The 24,275-nt window shown below is 46.6% G+C and overlaps 2 protein-coding genes across 6 annotated transcripts in view; one reads left to right on the top strand and one right to left on the bottom strand.

Moving 5' to 3' along the window:
- LOC133465688 (mitochondrial import inner membrane translocase subunit TIM16-like) overlaps positions 1–24,275 on the bottom strand; it is a 92,977-nt gene that overhangs the window by 25,627 nt on the left and 43,075 nt on the right. The gene's annotated exons all lie outside the window — the stretch shown is intronic.
- On the top strand, positions 104–23,019 carry vasnb (vasorin b). Of its 3 annotated transcripts, XM_061748726.1 has the most exons (3): positions 104–532; positions 7,172–7,223; positions 19,228–23,019. In XM_061748726.1, exon 3 carries the CDS (start codon positions 19,255–19,257, stop codon positions 21,307–21,309), a length of 2,055 nt encoding a protein of 684 aa, XP_061604710.1. In that variant the 5' UTR covers positions 104–532; positions 7,172–7,223; positions 19,228–19,254; the 3' UTR covers positions 21,310–23,019. The 3 variants fall into 3 exon arrangements, with proteins under 3 accessions (XP_061604710.1, XP_061604711.1, XP_061604709.1); XM_061748727.1 differs by lacking the exons at positions 104–532; positions 7,172–7,223 and adding an exon at positions 15,077–15,216; XM_061748725.1 differs by lacking the exons at positions 104–532; positions 7,172–7,223 and adding an exon at positions 18,661–19,014.

Raw genomic sequence — 24,275 nt, 5'->3', positions numbered from 1 at the left:
ACAACAGCACTGCGTTGGAAAAAGATAAATATACAAACATCACAACAACATAAAAAGAGGATGTAAAGAACCGTGCTGCCTATTGCATAACCTTTGTCGACAATTGTTTGATGGTGTATATTTAAATGGTGTCAAAGGGAGGTAAAACAATAAGAAAAGAAAGAAAGAAAAAGAAAAAAGCCTGAGTTGAGCGCAAGCAAGTCGGGCCATGCGAGCGCGCCGCAAACGAGGCCTCAGGTGAGCGCCTCCCAAACTGGTCGCGCGAGTGCAAGTGAGCAGAAGCGCGTCCGGAATGCGCGCCGCCAAGGTGACCGAGGCTCCTCCCACCCGGCGAGCATTAAGCAAGAAGAAGAAGAAGAAGAAGAAGAAAGCCTTTTTTTCCCCCCGGTGCGCGCACTCGCCAGCCAGTCGCCACCTCGAGCGCGTCGGAGGCAGGCGCGCCACTTTCCCGGTGCCTCGAAACTGAAACGGCTTCGCTTGCAGACACTTGTGGACTTTACCGCTTGGATGACAACAAAACGGAAGTTTCTAGGTGAGACTTTTCCCACTTTTCGCCCTGCGGGATCCGTGCGTAAAACGGGCGGACACGCGCACACTTTCGTGTTTGGACCTTGCGGTTGGCGTTAGGGATTCGAGTGAATAGAAAAGGTGCTCCGGGTGGGCTCCGGGTGGGCTCCGGCTTGCAGCACGTTTGGCTGCCGCGCAGCGCTCACCGCTTCGGGGACGCTTCGGGTCCGAGCGGGGAAGCGAGAGCTTTGCAATTCTAAAATCACTTAGAAAAGCTGAACGCACTTAACACACAAATGCTCATCAAATGGAGCCATCAACTTTTATTCCGTTGGTGCAGCATAAGGTTCAAATCAAAGAAGGAGATGATGATGATGATGATGATTATTATTATTATTTAAATTTTTTTCTCCCTTTGAGGCACAATAAAAAGTGGGACTGAGACTGATGCGGTTCCTGCAGGCGTCGTGTGGCAATGATTATGACTCCAGTGCAAACCCCCACGGGAGAGGGGGGGGGGGGGGGGGGGACGTTTTGTTAAAACCGCGATTGCCGTTTACGAGCTTGCTACTGCACGCCGCCGCATTCGCAACACAACACAATCAGCCTTTTACATGGCCGGCAATGGCACTCACGCAAATATTAACGGGCAGAATGTGAGCAGCAGTGTGTTTGTCAACCGCCCATGAATGATCATAATCATTTTTAAAAAGTGGATTTGAATGGCGAACCGGACATGAATGAATATGCAGAAAAGGATAGTCAGCAGCATTATAGGGAGCAAAGAACTACATACTGTATCAATATGAAGAAAAGTTCCACACATTTATTATTTCTTATCATAAAATGACTTTGAACCATCCATCTTTAATTCACGGTGGTGTTTTATATATATATATATATATATATATATATATATGCCGATGTGAATAGCAACAAAAGCAGCAGCGTTGCATCTAGCAAAACAATACATAAATAATTAATACACATAAGCGCTTGTCGATGAAATAAACACCAGCGACTGCACGTCACAGTTTGCGTTGTATTTATGCAGAAAAGCAAAAAAGCAGCGAGAAGGCAAGTGACAGACGACGAAGAAGAAGACAAAAAGAATGAGACAGGAGGTCAGATGATTGTTTTGCCATTGGCGCAACATCCAATCAAGTGGCGAGATTCCGCACCTTGCGGTCAATAATCGATGGTCGCTCCATCGGATTCCTCGTTCCGAGTTGTGTTGATTTCGAATTTGGGCCAAATTTGGCTTCCACTATCAATTAATGCGAAGGTTCCAATCGAAATGGCGTGCCCCCCCCCCCGCCCACTACCCCCCCAAAAAAGATTTGGGAACCCAAACTTGGCAAACTGTGAGGCAGCACAATCCTGTGGTTTATTTTAGCTGGACTGAACTGGTTCATTGAGCCTGAGGAATTCATTGATTGATTTCAACACAGAAACAGAAAGGAAAAACAGCAACCAATCATCCTTCGGCACATCTTAGATATTTTGAGCTTATAATATCATATTTCGGCGGACAACTGGTTAGAGCGTCAGCCTCACAGTGCTGAGGACCTGGGTTCAATCCCCGGCCCCGCCTGTGTGGAGTTTGCATGTTCTCCCCGTGCCTGCGTGGCTTTTCTCCGGGTACTCCGGTTTCCTCCCACATCCCCAAAACATGCGTGCTAGGTTGATTGACAACTCTAAATTGCCCGTAGGTGCGAATGGTTGTTTGTTTGTATGTGCCCTGCGATTGGCTGGCGACCGGTTCTCGCCCGAAGAGAGCTGGCATAGGCTCCAGCGCGCCCGCGACCCGCGTGAGGTCAAGCGGCTCAGAAAATGGATGGATGATTTTGAATTGGAATGAAACAGAGGCGGCAACCAACATAAACACTGATCATTCTCAGACGACTAATTTGCAATCGAAAAAAAAATATCAAAGAGCTGAATGCTTTATTATTAAGATTTTTAAGCTACTAAAAACAATTTAAACAAAATAAAATCAGCTTTTCTGCCATATAAAATTAATAAAGTTACATTAAAATAATAAAGTTAAAAATTAATCGGAGAAATGTGGTAAATAAATAAAATAATAGTTTCAAATATTCATCCATCCATCCATCCATTTTCTGAGCCGCTTCTCCTCACTAGGGTCGCGGGCGTGCTGGAGCCTATCCCAGCTGTCATCGGGCAGGAGGCGGGGTACACCCTGAACTGGTTGCCAGCCAATCGCAGGGCACATAGGAACAAACAACCATTCGCACTCACAGTCATGCCTACGGGCAATTTAGAGTCTCCAATTAATGCATGTTTTTGGGATGTGGGAGGAAACCGGAGTGCCCGGAGAAAACCCACGCAGGCACGGGGAGAACATGCAAACTCCACACAGGCGGGGACGGGGATTGAACCCCGCACCTCAGAACTGTGAGGCTGACGTTCTAACCAGCCGGCCACCGTGCCGCCTCAAATATTCATTAAAAATGAATGACATCATAGTGACTAAAAGTGATAACATGATAATAAGCTCATAAAAAACTAAATTAGGTCAATTGGCCTTTGCTCATAATAAAAAGTTATAAAAGACAATTAAAGGAACATTTATTCCAGTGACTATTATCATATATGTATGATGTTCAATAAACATACAAATGTTTTTTGTCAATGAAAACAGAACTCCGTTTTCCGCTCCCCTAAATTCCTAAAAAAGAGGGAAAAAAAACGTGTGAAAAGCTCGATTGGTGTTAAGAAGCGTCTTCTGACCGCAACGGCTCAAGGCTTCAGACAGATTAGCATCTTTTACGCAAACTCCCCCCCGACAAAATTGCATCGTCCTTCCCAGGCGGCAAAACCGCAAAGTGGTCCAACAGTCGTCAAATGCGTCGGAAACGGCTTGAAATCGGCAAGACCCCCACCGTTGAGGGAACGAGGATTTGTACTTTTTTCCTCCGGGGGGTGTGGACACAGCTTGCCACGGCAAAACGATGCCGCGTGCGCCCGCTGCGTTTCTGCAAACAAGATGCCCGCGGCCGGTAAAGGCTCTTAGCATATTAGCGTCACGACAGATGGCCGCACACCCGGGGGCCCGACGTGCAATTGTGCGCGAGTTTTGCCGTCAGGCGGCTTATCGCTTCGACGCTTGTTGAAGCAGCAAGTGTCGATTCGAAGCCTCAGATACGATTCGACTCTCGACATTTGGGCTTGAATCTGTTATTGAGCTTCACAAGAGCATTTTTCCCGGGTCCACTTTTGGGACAGAACTCACGTCGGGTTCTCACGAACTTTGTCTTCCCCAACAATTAGCGGCTGTGTTTGGCGCATCCAGAGCGATGCCCCAGAGGGATCCGATAGTCCAAAGTCAGGCGCTGGGGGAGCGCTCAGGACAGGGTCGAGGTGCAAAGGGCGCACGTGGGGAGAGAAAGAGGGGAGTCGCCCGCCCAGAAAGGAAGTGAGAAACCAAGTGTGGGAATGCGCGGGTGCTGATTCATCGCAAATGTACGGGGAGAATTCAAGAGTTTTTCCTGTAGACCTCTCAACTGAAAACTGATTAAAGTTGCGTCGTTTGGGCATTTTTTGACACGATGTTCGCCTTTTGGAGCCAGAAAACGCTGACAATTGAAAAAGGGGCCACAAAGTGGACGTTCAACGGTATAAACGCTGGTCTAACAATGTTGGACGTGGACATACATCAGCGGCAACACGACTCAAAGACACAAATCAAAACGTCTTGAAAAAGTGTCGTTCCAACCCTGGGATTCGGTTCCGTTGCAGATCGGGTCACCGCGGGGACAAAAGCTTTGAGTTCTGTTTTCGCAGGTCAGCGTGAACAGACAATCGCCCTCTTGCGGCGTAAGGTTCGGGGCGTTAGCTTCAAATGGAACCAAACAAACACGGCGTCACAATTCACCGCTGACCAGGCGGAATACGCAAAAAGGCAAAACGGCAAAACGGCAACCCCGTAAGTCCTCGGGAGCTAAATGGAGCTCGCGTATCCAACCGGGAGAAGAACCGCTTCCGGGCCTCGTGTAAATATACGCATGCATGCAAAGCGATCCAGCGTGGATCAAAACACCGCAAATGAGTACCGTCGCTAGGCTCTCTCATCACAGCCACGCAAGCTTGTCGTCACAGAATTGGAAGCGTCGGCCTGTTGACAGTTTGAGTCCGACGGGGATTTAAGGTCGCACGGGTTGAAAGAATCTACAAAAAGTCCACGAAAATTCCAACCCAAACAACTTCAGGCGGGCGTGCGTGCGGGAGACGCACGGAGGACCAGAGCGACGCGACGCGACGCGACGAGACGAGACGCTCGTCCCAGAAAAGCCACCGCAAATTGCAGCGTTTTCCACGAGGGTTCCTCACGGGGGGAAAAAAAAGAAAAAGAGATCTTCATCTTAGGCTCTAATTAGCCTAAGCCTAGCAAGCAGACCTTAGCAGGCAAAAAGCGCACACGCACACACACGCACACGCGGGGGCGTATTTTGTCATGTGGGCGCCGAGAGCAAAACCCCGTCATGGCGCCCTCCGCTTGCAAAAATTTGGAATAGCAATGTTTATCATCAGGCGGCACGGTGGACGACTGGTTAGAGCGTCAGCCTCACAGTTCTGAGGACCCGGGTTGAATCCCCGGCCCCGCCTGTGTGGAGTTTGCATGTTCTCCCCGTGCCTGCGTGGCTTTTCTCCGGGCACTCCGCTTTCCTCCCGCATCCCAAAAACATGCATTAATTGGAGACTCTAAATTGCCCGTAGGTGCGAATGTGAGTGCGAATGGTTGTTTGTTTGTATGTGCCCTGCGATTGGCTGGCAACCGGTTCAGGGTGTACCCCGCCTCCTGCCCGATGACAGCTGGGATAGGCTGCGCAACTAAATGAGATCCAGAGGAGCATTTGGAACATCAAGACACATTCAGTAGTTTGAAAATCAAAACAACAATACATGCTTTGAACGGAGGAACACTCGATGACTTGGTGGCCTCCCAGGAAATGTGGAGGCCTCGGGCCATTGCCTGTGTTTGCCTGACGGTGATCCCGCCCCCGCACATCGATTTGACTACTCAACCGAAACTAGCGACAACAGATCAGCCTTTGAGAGCCAGCTCAAATATTTAACCGCTCGCAATCAGTAAGTCCATCCATCCATCCATTGTCTTCCGCTTATCCGAGGTCGGGTCGCGGGGGCAGTAGCTTTAGCAGGGCCGCCCAGACTTCCCTCTCCCCAGCCACTTCCTCCAGCTCTTCCGGGGGGATCCCGAGGCGTTCCCGGGCCAGCCGAAAGACGCAATCTCTCCGGCGTGTCCCGGGTCGTCCCCGGTGGGACGTGCCCGCAACGCTTCACCGGGGAGGCGTCCGGGACGCATCCGAATCAGATGCCCCGGCCGCCTCATCTGGCTCCTCTCGATGCGGAGGAGCAGCGGCTCTCCTCTGAGATTCTCTTCCGGATGACCGAGCTTCTCAATCAATAAGTGATTAAAAAAAAAGAAAAGTATCTAACAAGCCAGCGTTACTCCAAACATTCGCCCAATTAGCGCGATAAGACCTCACGGGACGTTGACAACAAAGTCGCACGGGAATATTTGCTTGTCATTCCAAGCCATTGTTATGGGAGGCGCACACTTGACGCGACAAAACTTCACGCCACAACGCAGCGGGGTCCTCGCTTTGCGATGGAGCCAGAGGTTCCGGTTTGGAATCTCCGTTTAAATGTTCTCCTCGTGTTGGCGCCATTTTTAGCTTTACTTAAGACTCAATTGTCCTTTGATGTGAATGTGAGTGCGAATGGTTGTTTGTTCACAATATTTATGTGCCCTGCAATTGACTGGCAGCCAGTCCAAGGTGTACCCTGCTTTTTGCCCCAAAGCCAGTTGGGGCAAATGAGGACAAGCGCTATAGAAAATAGACAAACGGATGTTTTTCCGGTATGTGGCCCGCGGCTTAACGATTCCACACTTCCTTTAACGGAAGCGGAGTAGTAAAAAACAAGATTTGCGTGCTTTTTTTTTTTTTTTTATCGTTTCAAGTGCAGTTCTACAACAGAGTGGCTCCACACGCAAGCGGGAAGGGGGTGACGAAGACGGCGTAATTAGTACAAACGAGTGCGTGCAGGCCAGGTGGTGACTCAACAACATCTCGGTCGCAAGCAGGTCGAGCGAGTGGCGCAGTCATCGCGTACAGCAAATCTGGTGTTCGGATTCCATATCGGAGGTCTTCGATAGGTGGACTCTTTTTGTACGGACCCGCACCTTATTTTTGGGTTATTTTGACTCTTTGGGGTTCAATGAGTGCAAAAGTCTTTCCGCCATCTTTTCGGTTCACGATGCAATAGCTCGAGCGGCAGGTGTTCACGACGACAACAAACTACTAGCGAAGCGTCCTGCGGCCATGATGGACTTACGGCGAGGCAAGCAGTTGGCACAGCCGAGAGTCGTCGGCCTGCATTCTTCCGCTCTGTGATTCGCTCGGCCGCTCTGACACACATACGAACGCGAGCGCACACGCGTAGCTGGAATCCACGCACCTGACAGTAGAAGCGGGTAGAAAAAAAATAAAACAAACAAACAAAAAAAAAAACTTCCTCTTTCACCTTCAGGCAATGAACAGTACATGGCGAGAAGCCAGACTTCCAAAAGGGAGGATGGTTGCCACATAGGGTTTATTGACTGTTTCGTTATTTGCAGGTGAAGACGTCCCGAAATGGAGCGGCGCTAAAGGAGGACGCGTCTTTACGGGGTGAGTCATCAATGGAATGCACCACGGCGAAACTACGAAACCTGCATCGATATTAGATGTTGCGGCTGTGCCTAATGTTGTGGCGCGGTTAGAAGTTTAAATGTATGCAATGCTCAACATATTTCATAGCGCTCGTGAAAATGAGACGAGTGCATCCGGCATCGTCAAGTGCTTTAACGCCGACTATTTCAAATCTAGTCGGCTCTTGATATTTCCCCATTTGGAGTAGCAAGCCAATGAGCAATTTCAAACGGAATTCACCTTTTTATTCGACCGCTAAAACTGTTTTTCGAGTCATAATAGTATGCTTTACGTTTCTTTTTGTAAAACAGGAAATTTAAAAAACTCATGGTGATATTAATAAATACATTTTAGCATTAAAAATACTTCAAATACCATTTGGGTTAAAGAGCTAGTGTATTAATTCATTCACACTTGTGCCCCCATAAATTGGCGATGAGCAATTTCACAGATTATTATTTGTTTTTTTCCCATCGACCTTCTGTTATTGGATGAAAAACTCACATATTCGCCGTTTTTGTGCTCAGGCCAAAACCCCGTCTAATGAAGTAAAAACAACAACATCGCTTTGGTGCTGTCTTTTGGCATCTTGGTGCCAAGGAACTATGTTTAAGTGAGGGGGAGCGCTTCATTTCGTTAAGGCTAACGGAACAAAGTGCTCTGCCGCCATCTTGTGGCATCTAAACATGCAATCATAAACCTTTTGTCAATTATTTGCAGATTTTTGCAATGCGTGGCAGGGCTTGGTTCCTAACGCTGTAAAACAGTTTCCAGGTGTTTTAGTAACATGTTGGTGCCAAGCTTTCAGCAAAAATACCCCAAGAATCTGGAATCATAGCACACTTCACACACCCTATTTCTTGTCTTGTTGAAATTTGCGTGTTGGTGAGGGCACACTGTATACGCCATGATGGCCAAGTGGTGCAGCTGGGGCACTGTTAAGACAATAAAAGCATTTTCATTTGTGGATGCAGCACTTCATACGCCACACTGTGGGTATGTTGACCGTTTGTAGCTAGTCCAGCTTGGGTCTGTCTCGACTCGTGCGCGCACACGCAATTACGCACATCGGAGCGCGCAGCCTCGGGCGCCTGGACGCGCACGGCTAACTCTCACTAATTGCTTTGCGACTTCCTCCGTGGCTCTGAAGGAGCTGCCTGGTTCTGCTGAGTGAGGCAGAGGGAGGACTGGGTGTGGGGGTGCTGTTACTTATGCTCCTGTGCTGTTGACTTCTGGTGCAAACACACACACGCACGCATTCCTCAAGTTGAGGAATCTGTGGACGGTGTGTCCGCTCGCTTCCTGTCGAATATTTGCCGTGCGCCGCAGCGATTCGTCAGAGTCGGCGGGCCTCATCGGGCTTGCCGGTGAAAGGCACAAAATTGAAAACCTCGGCTTCCGAGGCTATGTGTGTATTTGAATAGCTAGTCAAATATGAGCTTGCATCCTGGAATGCAGTACATACTGTACAGCGTTGGCCCACTATATCACGTTTTTAAGCACGTCCGGATAGTCACGTGCCACCCCACCAGGCCCCGCCTCTTAAAGGCACATGCATGACACTCCAATATGTAACGTAGTCTCTGCACATTTTATGTTTTGAATTTGGTGTGTGTTTACAAAAGGCTGTTTCCATGTAAATGTGTTGAAAGCATGTGGAAGGCGTGAAACTATACAAAACATACGTATGTGGTCTCTCTATAGCACAGATTTGTACTTATTGCGAGTGTGGGGTCACTCGGAGGTCGTGGATGTAGTTGAGTTGGGCACTCGCAGCCTGAAATTCAGCACATGATGCAAAGGAAACGATGGAGTAGTTCGCTTGTTATGGATGGCAATACGTCGGCTGCGGTGCAAACCAGGAGGGGTAAACAAAGGTGCACCTCACACAAGTAAACACCCCGACGCACATTTTTACAGATCAGCACAGGAATGCCGCGTGTGCGCACGACGACGTGTTTGAGCGGCTGTGCGGATTAAGCGCAAACACACAAATTGCCGTTCTTGGCTACAAAAACAAAGCGTCACGGGTGGCTGTCTTACATTCTAAAGGTTATGTTCTGTACCTGTGAGAAAGTTCAACAGTGGACCCTCGTTATCTCGTTAAAAGATATAAACAGCATACTCAAAGTTCCCCTACCCGTGGATTTTCCAATTTTTAAAAATGTTTTCTTTCAATCGTTTTCTTTTTTTTTTTTCTTCTCTTTTTGCGTGGGAACAAACCGCCCAAACACTTAGTGCCAGTTTATCTCGCTTCATAAAGAATTTTTTGGGGTTAAAAAAAAAACACAAAAATTCCCCCCCAGTGCAATTATAATGGGCATCAATTGGATTTTCGCTATTGGCGGTCCGGCCCGGTCCCCCGTCCGAATCTGCGGGTGCGCGGGGGTCCGCTGTATATCAAAGTGGGCATCGCTTCCACAGATTCCTTTTTGCCGCTCGTGTCGAATCAACGTGTTGCCAAGCAGAAATTAAGGAGCAAATCGAATCAATCAAATACATCAAAGGAAGTCCAGACATTCAGCTTCCTCACCAGAACTGAACTAAGTTGTGTCGAAATTGTGGCGTTTGGAATTTGGAGCGAAGTGCGACTAACGTGCACTTCTGAGTATTATGATGCAAATGGAACGCATTCATTTCACGGTAATGAACACGTGAGGTGGTGACATTTTTGGGACATTTCAGCGAAAGTGGAGGATTTCGTGCTTTGTCTGTAACGCGCACGACTTCTCCGAGCGACTTCGGGCCAACGGCGAGGTTTTGACAGACTTGGGCGGACTGATGTCCTCACACGTTGGATTGCAACGGCGGTACGGGAGCGCCACGGCTTTTGTTGACTTACAACGTCCTGTCACGTAGCTGACAAATACTTTCACCCATCAATCGACTTCATTTTACACATAACGATGAAAAGTCGTGGTCGTCTCACTTTCCGGAATGTCCCGCCAGTTGTTTTCTGCTGCCGGCGGGGTAACAACAATAAATTCCTACGTGACGTTCCGCTTATCTCATGTCACGTTTATCTCGTGTCGGGAGGAACAAACCCGGCAAAAGCGGAATGACTTGAAAAATCACAAACGGTGGGGAGAGAAAAACAGGTAGCACTGCACATTGGCACACTTTAGATAGTGTGAGACAGGAAAAGGGGCGGGGGGGGGGGGGGGAATTGAACTTTTTTGAATTGAACTAAACTAATTGATTGAGATGCATCTGTGATAAATACAATCGCTCCTCTCATAAGTTATTACTCTGAACTGCGACCCTGCACGAAAGAAATCAACAGAACGACTCGAAATAGTCCACAGAGGCCGAAAAATACTCATCATTAATTAAAAAAAAAAAAGTCAAAAAAGTCAAAAAGCCAACTGTGTCCAGACAACCAGAACACGCCCGTCGAGCCGCGTCCAACGGTGACCGCCGAGTCCCGCGGCCGAGTCCGAGTCCGAGTGGAACTGGCAGCCGGGCCACCGGGCAAACGGTCTCCAAACTACGCACCGGGGTCCATTTGCAGCCCGCGGAATATGCTAAAAATAACATTTGCCACGATATGCGATCGGAACGTGTATCTTTAATCCTCTTTCCCCTTCAAAATGAATGGAACTGCCGCAAATCCATTGCAACTTCCCTCCCGGCCCCCCCGCAAAAAAAAAACCCAAAAATTTTGGTATTGAGTTTTTTTTCAATAAGTAAAACAGCACACTACTATACTGTAATTGATAAAAACTTATAGTAATGACATATTTAAATAGAAAGTAAAGCATGAAAAGGTGTGTGTGGGCCACCGGGGGGCAGTATAATACAGTGATCGAAGAAGAATTGCTTCACAACTACTGCAAGTGACTCAAATAGCTGCTGTAATAGTCGCCAATTTTTTCGTAAGAGGATAAAGAATATAGGACTGCGAGTATTCTTATATAGTCTGTCTACATGTGTTGATGCACCATTTGCATTCAAATATCCATTGCTCGAAGGGTAATAACACCGCTACTATCGATGCTATTCATTAGCCCATCTATGGCGTTTTGCATTGTGCGTTAGCATTAAGCCTGCGGAAGGCAAAGTTGTGTTGTTGTTTTAAATACACAACGTGTAATTGTTTTTGTTTTGTGTTTGGTTTGACAGTAAACTTGAACTGGGAGTGGCATGAAGCAGCTAGAAGCCCGTTTTTTTTTTTTTTTTTTTTTTGAAGAAGAAGAAGAAGAATTGTTCACTCTCCACCAAACTGCTGCTTGGGCTCAAATCGCAAATTTTTGCTCGCAGGTCAAAGTAAAAAAAAAAAAAAATGCCCAAACAACGGTTCGTATCTTGAAAAAGTTGTAACCTCGCGTATCCTTGTAATTCCGTTTATGAAGCAAACGTGTTTTCCTCCACTTTCTCAATTTGTAACCATAAAACATGAACGATCCTCAAATAAATGCTGTGCAGGTTGCTTATTTTGGTTCCGAAAGTGGAAATGAGATTCGGTGGCTGCTCGGATCTATTCTCGTAGGATACGGAGCAGCGGACCACCCCAAAATCCTTTATTATTATTTATTATAAAACAATAGATAAACAATAGATTATCACTTGATGGATTGGTTAATGGATGGATAATTTAAAGTTGAAGAAGTTCAACGTGACCCTTGTATCGTTCAGTTTATGTGTGCGCGGCCCGTGGCGGCAAATGTTTGCTGTAGTCGCCGAGGAAGGCAAATAGAGAGCTAGAAGACATATTTGCACGATGCGTGTTCCAAGACAAACGCGCCGGAGGGCACGTACGCTTGCGACAGTGTTTATCAGGCGCGGGACGGTCGGCCGTCGTGCCTGCGTGTGATGCCTGACACGCCCTCGCTCATGTTTCAGACAGACGACAAAAAGGTACGCGTGGCGTCTCCAGCCGGCACGACGGCAAGTTGTGGTCCATCGTCTGAACTTAGGAACACAGGATTTATTGATCTGATTCTTACAAAAGGACTTTTTCACCCCAAAAAAAAAAAAAAAAAAAAATCCTAATTCAGCCCGATTATCAGTATGTGTGTACCCCGCTTTCAAGTCGCATTTTAGCATTCAAGTTTGGAATCAGTTGGACCAAACCTCAGTTTCTTGTCACGATCGCGGAGTCCGTGGATCAGCCGAACTCGGTGTTGATCACACGTCAATATTTGCGATCGGGAATATTGAACAGCTTTAACATTGACAATTGCTGCTTTCTCAGGCAGATCAGATAGGAAAAAAATCTCTCTTAGCACACACCCCACACCGCAGGATAATCGCTCAGGATAATCTTTGAGAGAAATCCGACAATCTTTTTATTGTTGGCTTTGATCAGAAAAGGGGAAAAATGCTCAAATTCAGCCCGATTGCGGGCATGTGTGTACTCCGCTGTGTTAGTCAGCTGGCCGCAGAGGAGGCATCGCCGGCGTCATTTTGTTTACAGCCTGACAAGCAAAACACATGAAAGCCAAAGTTGTCTGCGGTGGACTTTCAAGGCTGTGTAACACAAGAACCTCACGTTTGAGATCTCAGACAGATACACCGAAAAAAAAAAGAGAGGAATGTGACTTCAATTGTGGTGCGTCTTCAGGGTGGGGTGCGATGATGAAAGGCGGCGCCCCCCGGACACAAACAAGACGACGGCGAAAACTGGAGCTACGTCCACTTTTATGTCGTGGCCGAGCGGCATTTCCTCCAGACCCGCTCCAAGCGGTGTTGGATTTCCCGAACGCGTGTTGCCGGGAACGACAACAAGAGCAGGCTTCAGCTGCGACGAGTGTGTGTGTAACCCGATCTGTGTGTGTGTGTGTGTGTGATGTCAAACGAGGCTTGTTATCTGTGTTGTCTGGGGTCAGAGAACACGGAGTAATGGTGGAAGCCCTGATCTGAGGATGATCTTTAACCTCCGGGGGGGCCACCAACACCCAAGATCTCCACACATCTTCGCACATCAATGAGCTTTGTTGATCGTTGGACTGATGAAATTAAAAACGTTGACGTGTGCTGTACTACGTATATTTAATTAAGGATGCTCAAGCCTTTATAGTAGGCTTCGTTTATAATGCAGAGTGTGCAAAAGATTTCTGAAGTTGGACATGAAAGCTCCACAGACACCAAGTGTCTTCTTACATGGACGTGATTGTCCAACATCAGGAGGGACACGCTTATCATTTCAAACCGTAAAAGGTGTGAAATGCTGCTTGCTGCATGCTTGGAATGAAAACGTAGGGGCACAAAATTGAAATGTGAACAAAGGATTACATTGGTTTGCAATGATGTTTAATGCGACAACAGTGTTGCAATTGAGACGAATTGGAAAGGCACAATTATTAGTCCGTCGTCCGGCTGTACCTAATGAAGTGGCCACTAAGTGCCTGCGCCCGCTTGTGCGAGTCTCAATGCTCCGCTTGAAGTCCTCCAATAAAAACACCTCAGACTGTACTTTGGGGAGAGAGAATAAATAAAGAAAAAAGAAAAAAAGAATTCCTGACCACAAATCATGTCATTCACAGAGGACATTTTGACAATGACAAAGTGTGTCTGTTGATGAATGTTTGTCATAAATCAACAATCAAAGCATCTTTTACTGATGCATTCAGTATAAAGCATCGTCACGACCGCTGTGCTCTCTAGACGAGGACTGAAAGACACGCTAAAGCTATCGTTGCCTTTCATTCGATATATATACGATATATATCGACATCCGTGACCACGAGCTCCTGTCTCAAGATAATCAACATTTTGCTGTTTATTTTCTTCTTTTAAATTCATACAGGTACAACCGGTGATAGATGCTAATCTGAGAAATGCAACCGCTAGCACATATTTTGCACTGCCTCATTAGCATAGCTGTCATTTCCAGACTCAACCTTGTGTGGCATGCGTCAGCCGGCGGTACACCTGGAGGGTCTTTTGCGAGATACTTCTTTCGTAATCTTTTTTTTATCCTCCTGCGTCCTCCGCAAATCTCTCCCGACCCCCTTTGTCATGTTGACGCGTAACCCCACCGGATTACGAATAACAGGCTCCAGCTGTGGTCCGGCGGACGCCGGTGACAGTGGAGAAGGGGAGAAGAAAAATGGGGGAGTTGTGGCAAAATAGTTTGGAAAAGTATGGGAAAGAGGCTCCCATCACTTTCACCAATTGCGTCTAGGTCATGTTTCGGTTTTCTCTTCAGGAGCAATGAACAGTCTCAAGTTAGCACCACGATCATAAATCTGGCTTTCGGCAGCCATGTGGTCTTGTCGTTTGTGTATGTTAAATGCCTGTCAGGTCGTTCATTCTATTCTCACTTTCTCACTGATTTGATGGCAACTGGACTGTTTTGCTAGTCTTTGAATGCCTTTGATTCCTCTCCTTTCCAGCGCATGCCTCCTCCACCTTTGGAGAGCTTCCTCTATTGGTTCTTTCGTCCGAGCAGGCTTGATCACATCACGCGCGAGATAGATAGCGCGTCGCTGTGGAAAGCAAAGTATTGATCCTCTAAGCTAGAGCAACGCCCCAACCGCGACTGGTGTCACTTTAGGGATACAAAACTCTCGTCGTATGTTGAATCTTTTTCCTTTTGGACTCGTCTTCACCCTCATAATTTGGGTGACATGAAGCCTATGGCGGGTGACGCTGGACGAGAGGCGGTGTACCCAACGCAGGGTCGAGGAGCTGGACTCGTACCATGTAAACACACTAAAAGTGGCTTCCGATGCGGAACGTAGACTTAGGCGTCATAATCGCCTGAAGCAATTTGTTATGTTTCCACAGAGCTCATGACGTCGCCATAGCATTGCTAGCATTGCAGTCATATTTCGGGCCCGCCACAGAGGTGTGACTGTTTTTTTTTTAGCGCCTGTCATTAGTGCGTCCGATTGACATGAGATCCACCACACGTTCTTCACAGCAGCACGCGCGGAATCTAATCAACAACCTTAAATGCTGCTGTTTTGGGGGGATTTAGGCCCTTAAACTCCTCCTGCACCTTCTCGGGAATGCCGCAGAAATTGAAGTAGGTGTACTACTTGATATTGAACTCAACCGCAGTTTGCAACAGAGATTTGGCGAGATTGCCCTAATTTGCATACGTCTGAACGCGTAACCTACACTGACACAGTAGTAAAAACACAAGTACAGTACAAATATTTGTATCCTAATCATATGCCCGAGCCACCTCATCTGTCGCACGACGGGACGTTCATGAACCGAGGAACTTTCCATGGCTTTAGAAGCCGGATAGTACTTCAATCTTCTCTTCAATCCTTTGCTTGAAACATTTCATTCGTTCTGTCTGGCGCTTTGTTCATTCAAACAAAGTAACAGCGGTAATCAGATCTTGAGTCTGTGTGCGAGTTTCTGCTCGTCTCTGACGCAAAAAGTGAGTTTTATAATTACCTGAAGCGGTGTTTTAAAGGACATTTAAACAAAAATCACGTCATTGGTTGTAGATGGAGGAGACGATGGGGACTCTCACTATGTTAAAAAGTCAAAATGGTATCCATAATCATCGCTGGACAGTTTGCTGTTTAAGACCACGTTAGTCGTTTTCATTCATATTCAAAACAGCGCCTTCTTGCCAGCGTTAACAAGATAACAAACCCGAGGCTTTAAAAAGTGGGGCTGCCATTACGCAAAAAGCGAACTCACGGAAGCAAAACACTGTACATTATGCCTGAACGCACATGCCGAAAGCATGACTCCTTTGCGAGTTCAAATCCCCGCAGGCGAAGGAAGACTTGCCCTGTGCGGTGCGCAGCCTTACCCCCCCCCCCCCCCCCCCCACCCGACTCCGACTTGGCCTGGTGTCCAGCCGGCAGAATTATGCAAGTGCACGGCGACCTGTAACTCCTCAACAAACAAACACACACACTAACTGGCATTTTCTAAGCCGCTCTCAAGATAAGGGCTCTTGACGCTGGGCCTCAGGGGCTTAATTGAAGCCCACTCCAACCCCCGACTCGGGGCCTCACAGGCTCCTCCTTCAGTCCAACTTGCTTTGACCTCCACTGTTATTCCCTCCTCCTCATTCTTTCTTTTTCTTATGACCTCTAGCAAGGTGGCTTCATTGTGCTTTTTTTAATTTATTTATTTTTTTACCTCTCGCAACAAATTGACTAAACCACAGATTTTACAAGCAGAGAATCGCTGTTAAACACGCCGTCTCCACATAATGTAAAACCGCTTTACGGAAACTCGTTTCCAACGTGCGGTAGTAGACTGTTGATGTCCCCCTGCTGTTGTGCTGCTGTTTTGATTTTGATTTTATTTTTAATGGGGAAAGAGCAGCTGTTTGAGGAAGGCGTTTAAATTGTCTTAAGCAGGTGATGCACAGGATGACATTTCGAAGTCAGATCGAGACTGGAGCAAAAATAAGAACGATTGTTAAAAGACGTGTTTCCTTTTAAGCTGTCATTCCTATACAATCAGCGCCGTCCTCTCATAGATCTGTCATCTTGAAAAGTTCTCGTTGATCTCCACATGCCTTTCCCAAAGCAGTCCACTTACTTCTTCGAGACACAAAACCACACAATCAGGAGTCACTCAGCAGCACAGGTCCACACCGTTGTCCCTTATCTTTTTACACACTGACTGATAAAAACCCGTCCGAATCACTTGAGTCGGAACAGAAAAGACAAAAAAAGAGAGGAATCCGAAGTGTCAAGCTCAGGTTTTATCTGGGATCTGACGCTAATCACTGATCTGCATCCCGTCGAGTTTCTCTGGAATGAGGTGTACTTAAAACATTGTGTACTGAATGCTGTTGCGTATTCTGGTGCTGGGCAAGAAATATGTTCTACTAACAACCAACGAGATTGCAAATAGTTAAGGTGGGAGCAAGCACACTTAAGGGCGGGCGCATTAAAGCCCTGGCGATTGGGTGGTTTTTAGCCGGAATTAGCTGACATTTGTTAAGAAACTCAATGGAAAGGATGCTGGTAAAATAATATCCATCCATTTTGTAAACCGCTGATCTTCGACCCTAACGAGGATAACAAATGGACAGTCATGTTTATACAGTATGTTGCCACTTTAACGCATAATTTACGCAGCTTATTTGTCATTGTGGGCTCACCCGCCAACTTGGGCACGTACGCACATGCGCTGAAAACTAAATTTAACCCGCAAACACTCCTGTTTATCTTCCTAAATTCTTTTGTTTTCCCCAACATTGACGCTGCTTTCTTTTTCAACCTCTTCTCATGTCCCTGTGACACTTCATCGCCACGATGATTTTTTGGTGGAAATAGTGTGTCTTTCTTTTGAGGTTGGATTCTCACACCTCGCTGATACCTTCGCCAAAAACCCTTGACAACTTTATACATGCAAGAACATAAAAACATCCCTCAGGCGTTGTCTTGAAATGATCAAGCTGTTGTTGGGGAGGATTCTCCATAAATGAGAGTTAAACTTTTCAAGCATTTCACGCTCGCGGGTCAAGTCTCCAACGTCAGTTGGGGTCAAGTATCGAGCGACGGACGACGTAGAACAACATTTTGTTGCCGTCTGAAGGTAATTATCCAGATGAGAAGGCTGACGTGTTGGCAGCGGAGTTCAAGCGCATGTCAGGATTACTTTGACTCGGCACATAAGAGAAGGAAAAATAAGAGACTGTGTCCAGAATGTGTCCAAAAGGGGGCTACAGTTTCGAGGAGTGCAGCGGGAAAGAAAGTATGCGGCACGAGAATGAAAATAAATGCCATGGCTGAGATGATACAGGCCCTTCCTTCTACGCCTCTCTGCCGCACCACCCAAATGTTCATCCCTCCTTTGAGTTTGGACACTTTTTGAAATAAAGACGGATGACTCTTTGTATCACCCTCGGCAGGGGTATGATGGCAACGTCAATTATGAAGTGAGATGCATGGAAATGGATTAGTGGACATATATGGTCTGACAACCCTGTGCAAGAACAGAACATTCCGTGTGTGTTTGTGTGTGGTCTATAAAACGTTCCACATACTTGCCTCTTCATTAAGGTTTGAGTACTGCAGAGACATAAACAACTCAACCAGTTAAGACCCAAAAGTATGCACACCGTTCAGTACGAGGAAACGGGAGCTTTTACTCCTCACCAACCCCGAACTTAAAATACACTGCAGCATTTGTTGCGCATTTGAGACAATGCCACTATTGTATCTGCCGCAGGTGGAAAGACACGCACACACAAAAATGTGTTTTCAGGTTACTCGGTGCAAGTAAAAAAGAAAAAAAAAAAAAAATAGATAAGATAAAAAGCTGTCAAAGGATGTTGACAGATAGAAATGAGGCCTATCCCACCCCCTTCTCCCACTCATTCCCAAGTCTGTTGTGGCAATAAACTGTCACGCTAACTCGTCTTTTTCTCCTTATTCCTTTTTACCTCACCTTTCACTCATCTTTTTTTTTTTAAAGCTATTTCCAGTCTAACATAGACACCACACCCTATTGGAGTATTTAAGTCTTGGATTTGTGTAACCTAACCCTGGTAGATCTTAGGTTTGTTTGTTTTGTAACATTTCAAATACTTCTGTCGCTCGTCGCCGTGACATTAAGTGTAGCGTTTCTACTACATCTTAGCAGTCTCTGCGCGTGTGCGCGCGTGCGTGCGTAACACGAGGGAATTGAGAACAAAATGGTCCCGGCCAAGCCATAATGCTATCTGTCACCTAGATCTTTGTAGTAACAATGCAGTGCCAGAAATGTGTGGCGCGACGTCAACATTTTCTTGAGTAAATTAGCACCCCCGGAGACGTGAAGGCTACAGCGCTGAGCTTTGAAAAACCTTGTGACGAAAAGCCTTTGATCGCTGGCTATGCATCATTTAATCTCTGTAAGTAATCTCGCTGTACAATGTGTTAGAGAGCTATAAACTGAATTAGTGTTGGAAGTCTAGTCTGTCCCGTGCATTTTCAAGTAACATCGTCTGGATGTTCCTGGTTTGGAAAAGAGAGTCGCCAGTCATCGGTGTACTAATGTTGTATTCCATCCATTCATCTTCCAGTGGCAGGGAATTGATGCCATTTCTGGTCTTTTTTTGTTTCAGGCTGAGCCGTGGACAAGAGTCTGCAAGATGAAGGTCTTTCTCCCCCTGCTGATGCCCCTCCTGATCGTCCTCGCAATTCCCGGAGGCATCATGTCCAGTGAATGCCCAAAGGACTGCTCTTGTTCCACGCCGGACTCCATCTTGTGTTTCCAGAGACGTTCCGCCACCTTTCCTCAGACAGTGCCACCGTTGACAAGGAGCCTCTACCTTTTCGCCAATGGCATCGAGGGCTTATCCGCCCAGGACTTTGATGGTCTTGAGAACTTGGAAATGCTCGACCTCAGCCAAAACAAACTGACAGAACTTTCAGATGGGGTCTTCCTACCACTAACCTCTTTGAAAAACTTGGATTTGTCATCTAACCAAATAACCCACATTTCCGAGGAATGCTTCCAAGACATGGTACTGCTTGAGCGTCTTTATTTGTATAGCAACCATATCAAGACCATCCACCCTGCTGCGTTTAATGGCTTGGAGAACCTACTGGAGCTCAAATTGCAGGGCAATAGGTTGACGTCTTTGCCTGTTCTCGCAATGCCTCGATTGCTGCTGCTGGATCTTCGTTTTAACGTCATACCTAGATTGGGCCCTTCAGACCTCCAAACCCCAAATCTGGAGTCCCTCAAATTGGGTGGTGTGGGAATAACCGACCTGAATTCGGAGCTCATTGGTAGTCTAAAGAACCTCCATGAACTGGATGTCTCAAGAAATCAACTGGAGGTTTTGCCACCGATCCTGAAAGAAATTCGTGGGCTGATTTACCTCAACCTGGCTGGCAACCCCATGGGGCCTCTTAAATTTCAGGACCTGAAGAATCTAGAAGAGCTAAAGGAGTTGGACATTAGCAGCCTAAGTCTGCAAGGCCTCCCAGAGGATTTTGCGCAGCTATTCCCTCACCTTAGAAAACTGACCGTGGCAGAAAACCCCTTCAACTGCCTGTGTACCTTAGCCTGGCTCCCGAGCTGGCTGCGAGCCCAAAGCATCACCCTGGAGAGAACAGAGGAGACGCGCTGCCACTTCCCTCCGATCAATGCTGGCAAGGTAGTGGAGAGACTGGAGCATCGTGATTTTGGCTGCCCTACTACAACTACACAAACTAAGACCACAGTGAAAACTACAGCCGCTGTGCCTGTCACGACCTCAGAGAGCACCACAACAGCCGTTCCAGTCCCGAAGGCTAATGATGACGACGCAAACAAAGACGCCGACTACCTCTTGCCGCCTGTTCCTGCGTCCCCAAGCAGCAGCAGCATGGACTCCGATGACGAACAACACTTCTGCCCCTCTCAAACCTGCCTCAATGGTGGGACTTGTCGTCTGGACCAGTACGGTCAAGTCGAGTGTACCTGCCCACACGGCACATCTGGATTTTATTGCGAAGTCCAAAACAACGATTCCTCCTCGCCGCCCGAACCCGATGTCTCCGTGACGACGGTCACCCCGAACGTGCCAGATATCAGTTCGCGTCAGGCGACCTCGACATCGATCCTGCTAGATCTCCATCGCTACATAGAAATGCGACCGTACATCCGCGGAATCCGTCTTACCTACCGCAATCTTTCCGGGCCAGACCGCAGGCCGATGCAACTGAGCCTGCCGGCCTCATATCCGGAGTACAGACTCAGAGGCCTGAACCCCAACTCCACTTACCATGTATGCGCCAGTCCACTGGGCGCCCCGAATGGCATCGACAGCGTATGCACTCAGGCGCATACTGCCGATGAAAAAAATGCCAGCGTCACTGGAGCTCAAATAGTGAACAAGAAGATGACCACCATGCTGGTGCCTGCGATGGCCATCTTGCTCCTGCTGGTTCTGATAGCAACAGCGGTGGGAGTGGTTTGTTTTGTCCGCAAGAAGAGAGCTAAAGGCCACCTGGACCTGGACTGCGAGCCCTCTCAGCTCGAGCTGGATGGTGTAAAGGCTGGCATGGACAACGGGGCGCTGCCTCAGAAACAGGCAGAACTCATGATCCCTGAACCCGCTGTTCAAAATGGCAACCTGGAATATGAAGTGCTGCTACTGCAGGACCACTGTATATCAAGTAAAAACTTATCATCACACAAGCCTTCATACTTTTGACACCTGGCCCGGACTAAATAAGGATTTCCTCTTCCAGCACTGTCCCTTACTGACTAACACAGAGACCAGCTGTATGACAGACGACAGAATAACAATCAGTGAGCATCGTGCGAAACGGTTAATCATCCAATTCACCGTATTTGGACTTTGACTCCGTATATGTGACGTTGAGCTCACATTGCCAGACTGTCGAAGGCCAAGCGATGCTGAGAGACATGCTGGATTTTCATTGGATGAAATGTTTGTTCATTCAGGAGTCTGCACTAAATTGCTGTAATGCCAGATTTGTTCCCGCACCACACTGTCAGGTGTACATTGCTGCTCCTCAGTACTGTCCCCAAAGGGATTCGTGCCTGCCGTTAAGGAGGGAATGAAGTTGTGCAGATAAGGTTTTATTGCTCTCCTGTCCACAAAGACGTTTTCAAGCATGTCTGTCGCGCTCTTCAAAACCCCTCCAGACGGATTTTACAATACCGGGCGGAGGACTGTAACACGGGCAGATTAATGTAGCAAAAATCTACATGGGCCATGTTGAAAGCCTACATCCTGAATATCCTACTTTTTTTGGCACTAAAACAAATGCTGATTTTGTATATAAGTTTTATATGTCTTTTTGTATTTTAAATTTTTTTTTTTTACTGTGCAACATTGTGACTGCTAACAGCCTTTTTATACATACACAGTCACCTCTTGTGACTAATGGACAAAGCGACAGATTTAAATCTTTGAAGATTAGAAATCGTTTGGTACCAGCACGGTCAATCAAAGAGCTTTTGGCCCCCACGGTGTCAGACAGTCTAAGTAGATGCAAGTCTGCAAACACTCAAGACTAACTAAGTCTCCTTTTGCAACATTTGGAAGCACGGGCCGTCGTAAAAAGGGGGAAGTAATCGGGATTACGAGCAGGTACACACGAAAGCCGTTGACTGAACCCCTTCTGTTTTAGCTGCAGCTTAGTGCTTGCTTCAATTACATTAAACACACATTCAAATTACACAACACAAAAAAATACAGGGACTTTATTTATTATTTATTCTTCCTTTAAGGGAAATGCAGTTTAGCCCTCAATTACTATTCATGGATATACAAATTTATGCGGTAGATCGCTTGCCCAATGAGTAAAATTAGGCATGACGCTGGGAATCATTTTAAATCTAATGTGAATGAATAACCACGCTGTGGTTTAGAGGAATAGCGAGACTTACAAAATGACTCTGGGACTGGAACATGAAGAGGGCAAGCAAGAACTCGAGTTACGAGTTATGTACGATGTATATGTGCAGGGGGACTGATCTGTCAACATGAGTGCTCATGAACGCTCATGTTCGGACTTGCGCTACTTGCCGCCCCCTCTTTCTATGTGCCCCCATCTCTCGAGTTCATTATATCCCAGACTCCTCGATCAACACACCTGTGAATGCCTGTTACCAGCAGTATTTTCAGAGTATAGTCAACGGTCCTACACGCAGAACGGATTGACGCTCCAACCAAAATAACAAGAAGAAGAAAAAGTAAGGCAACTGGAATATATTTCTGTAAAACAGAATTCGTTGGAAATAATAAATATCTTCAACGTGACTGTAAATTAAGTTTTCCCTGTTTATTTTGGGAAGTGCCTTGTTAATATTGTTCTTTCTTTTTTATTATTACGTGAACTCATTTGTATAAGTGGAACAAAAGTGATATCAGTAAATGAAGATGGAAAAATAAGATGGGATTATTGTGCTTTTTCTGTTTAGCTGGACATACACTGTGCTCATCAAGGAGAAGAGGATTTATTTTCAGCCATCTGTGGACTCAAAATGCTAAATGCTAAAGGCTAATGCTAAAAAAAAAAACAACAACAAAAACAACAACAAAACACTACCGCTCTGTGCGTTGGCTGGCTGTTGAAACCATCAAGAAGAAAGCGTTTCAGACATTTCAGCAGTCTTAGGACTCGGAATGCTAATGCTAAAAGCAATGTTCGTTGGACTCGGGGATGCTAATGCTAACAACGATGCCCCCCCCCCACACACACTTTCCGTTCTGTTCGTTGCACACGTTTCAAACTCTTGCAGACGATCAAAAGAAATAAAGATGACAACAATGCTACCACACCGTCCGTTCCGGTCGTCGTCGTTTCAGTCAAGTCCTGTATGTGTCTTGAATGCGCGTTTCAAACTCTTACAGACTATCAAAAATAAATCAAGAAGACAACAGTTCAGCAGTTTGTTGGCTGAGAATGGTTATGCTAAAAAAAAATGCTAACAACAACGTAACACACAAAGAGACTCGGGAGAATGATGTAGTAAAAACAGGCAAGTTTCTTTGCCGTTTTCAGATGTTCCAATGAGGACAACGTCGTTCTTATCAACAACTCAATGAATTATCGATTATTCAACTCTTTCTTTTTATCCAGCAGTGCACCACTATTCACAACCGACTTGAATGAGACTATTTATGAGCAACTTTCACGTGTGAACAAGACCTTGGAATTCCTTTTTGCGGTAACGAAGCCCCTACGATCGGTCGTAAGGGGATTCAGCCTCTACGAATGACTCACGGGGCTGCGCTTTTATGAGCGAGTTTTATAAACCAACACGATACACAGGCTGACCACCCATATGTTTCCTGACTGGGAGGTAGGGAATCAAAACAGCATGCACGCACACCTACAAACAAACACACAAATAGAGTGGCCCGAGAACGGTAACTCTGTCAACTCATAAAACAGGCCCCACTGAGTCAATTTGCTCATTGAAAGAAAACTTCCGAGAAATAAAAACACAATGTACTCCCCCCGTGGGTCAGGGGGCTATAACTTTCCATCCTTCCGTTAGTGTTTAGGAAGAATTTGAGGAAAAGTATAAAGAGACGGCAACAGATGAGTCCTAATCGTTAGCACATGTGAACACGATGGAGCGACTTCAGGTAAAAAAAAAAAAAAAAAAACAACAACAGGTGATGTCATGTAAAAGCAATGC

This window comes from Phyllopteryx taeniolatus, chromosome 16 (assembly GCF_024500385.1).
Source record: "Phyllopteryx taeniolatus isolate TA_2022b chromosome 16, UOR_Ptae_1.2, whole genome shotgun sequence".
Classification (NCBI taxonomy): domain Eukaryota; kingdom Metazoa; phylum Chordata; class Actinopteri; order Syngnathiformes; family Syngnathidae; genus Phyllopteryx; species Phyllopteryx taeniolatus.
This window is presented reverse-complemented; position numbering and strand designations above follow the sequence as displayed.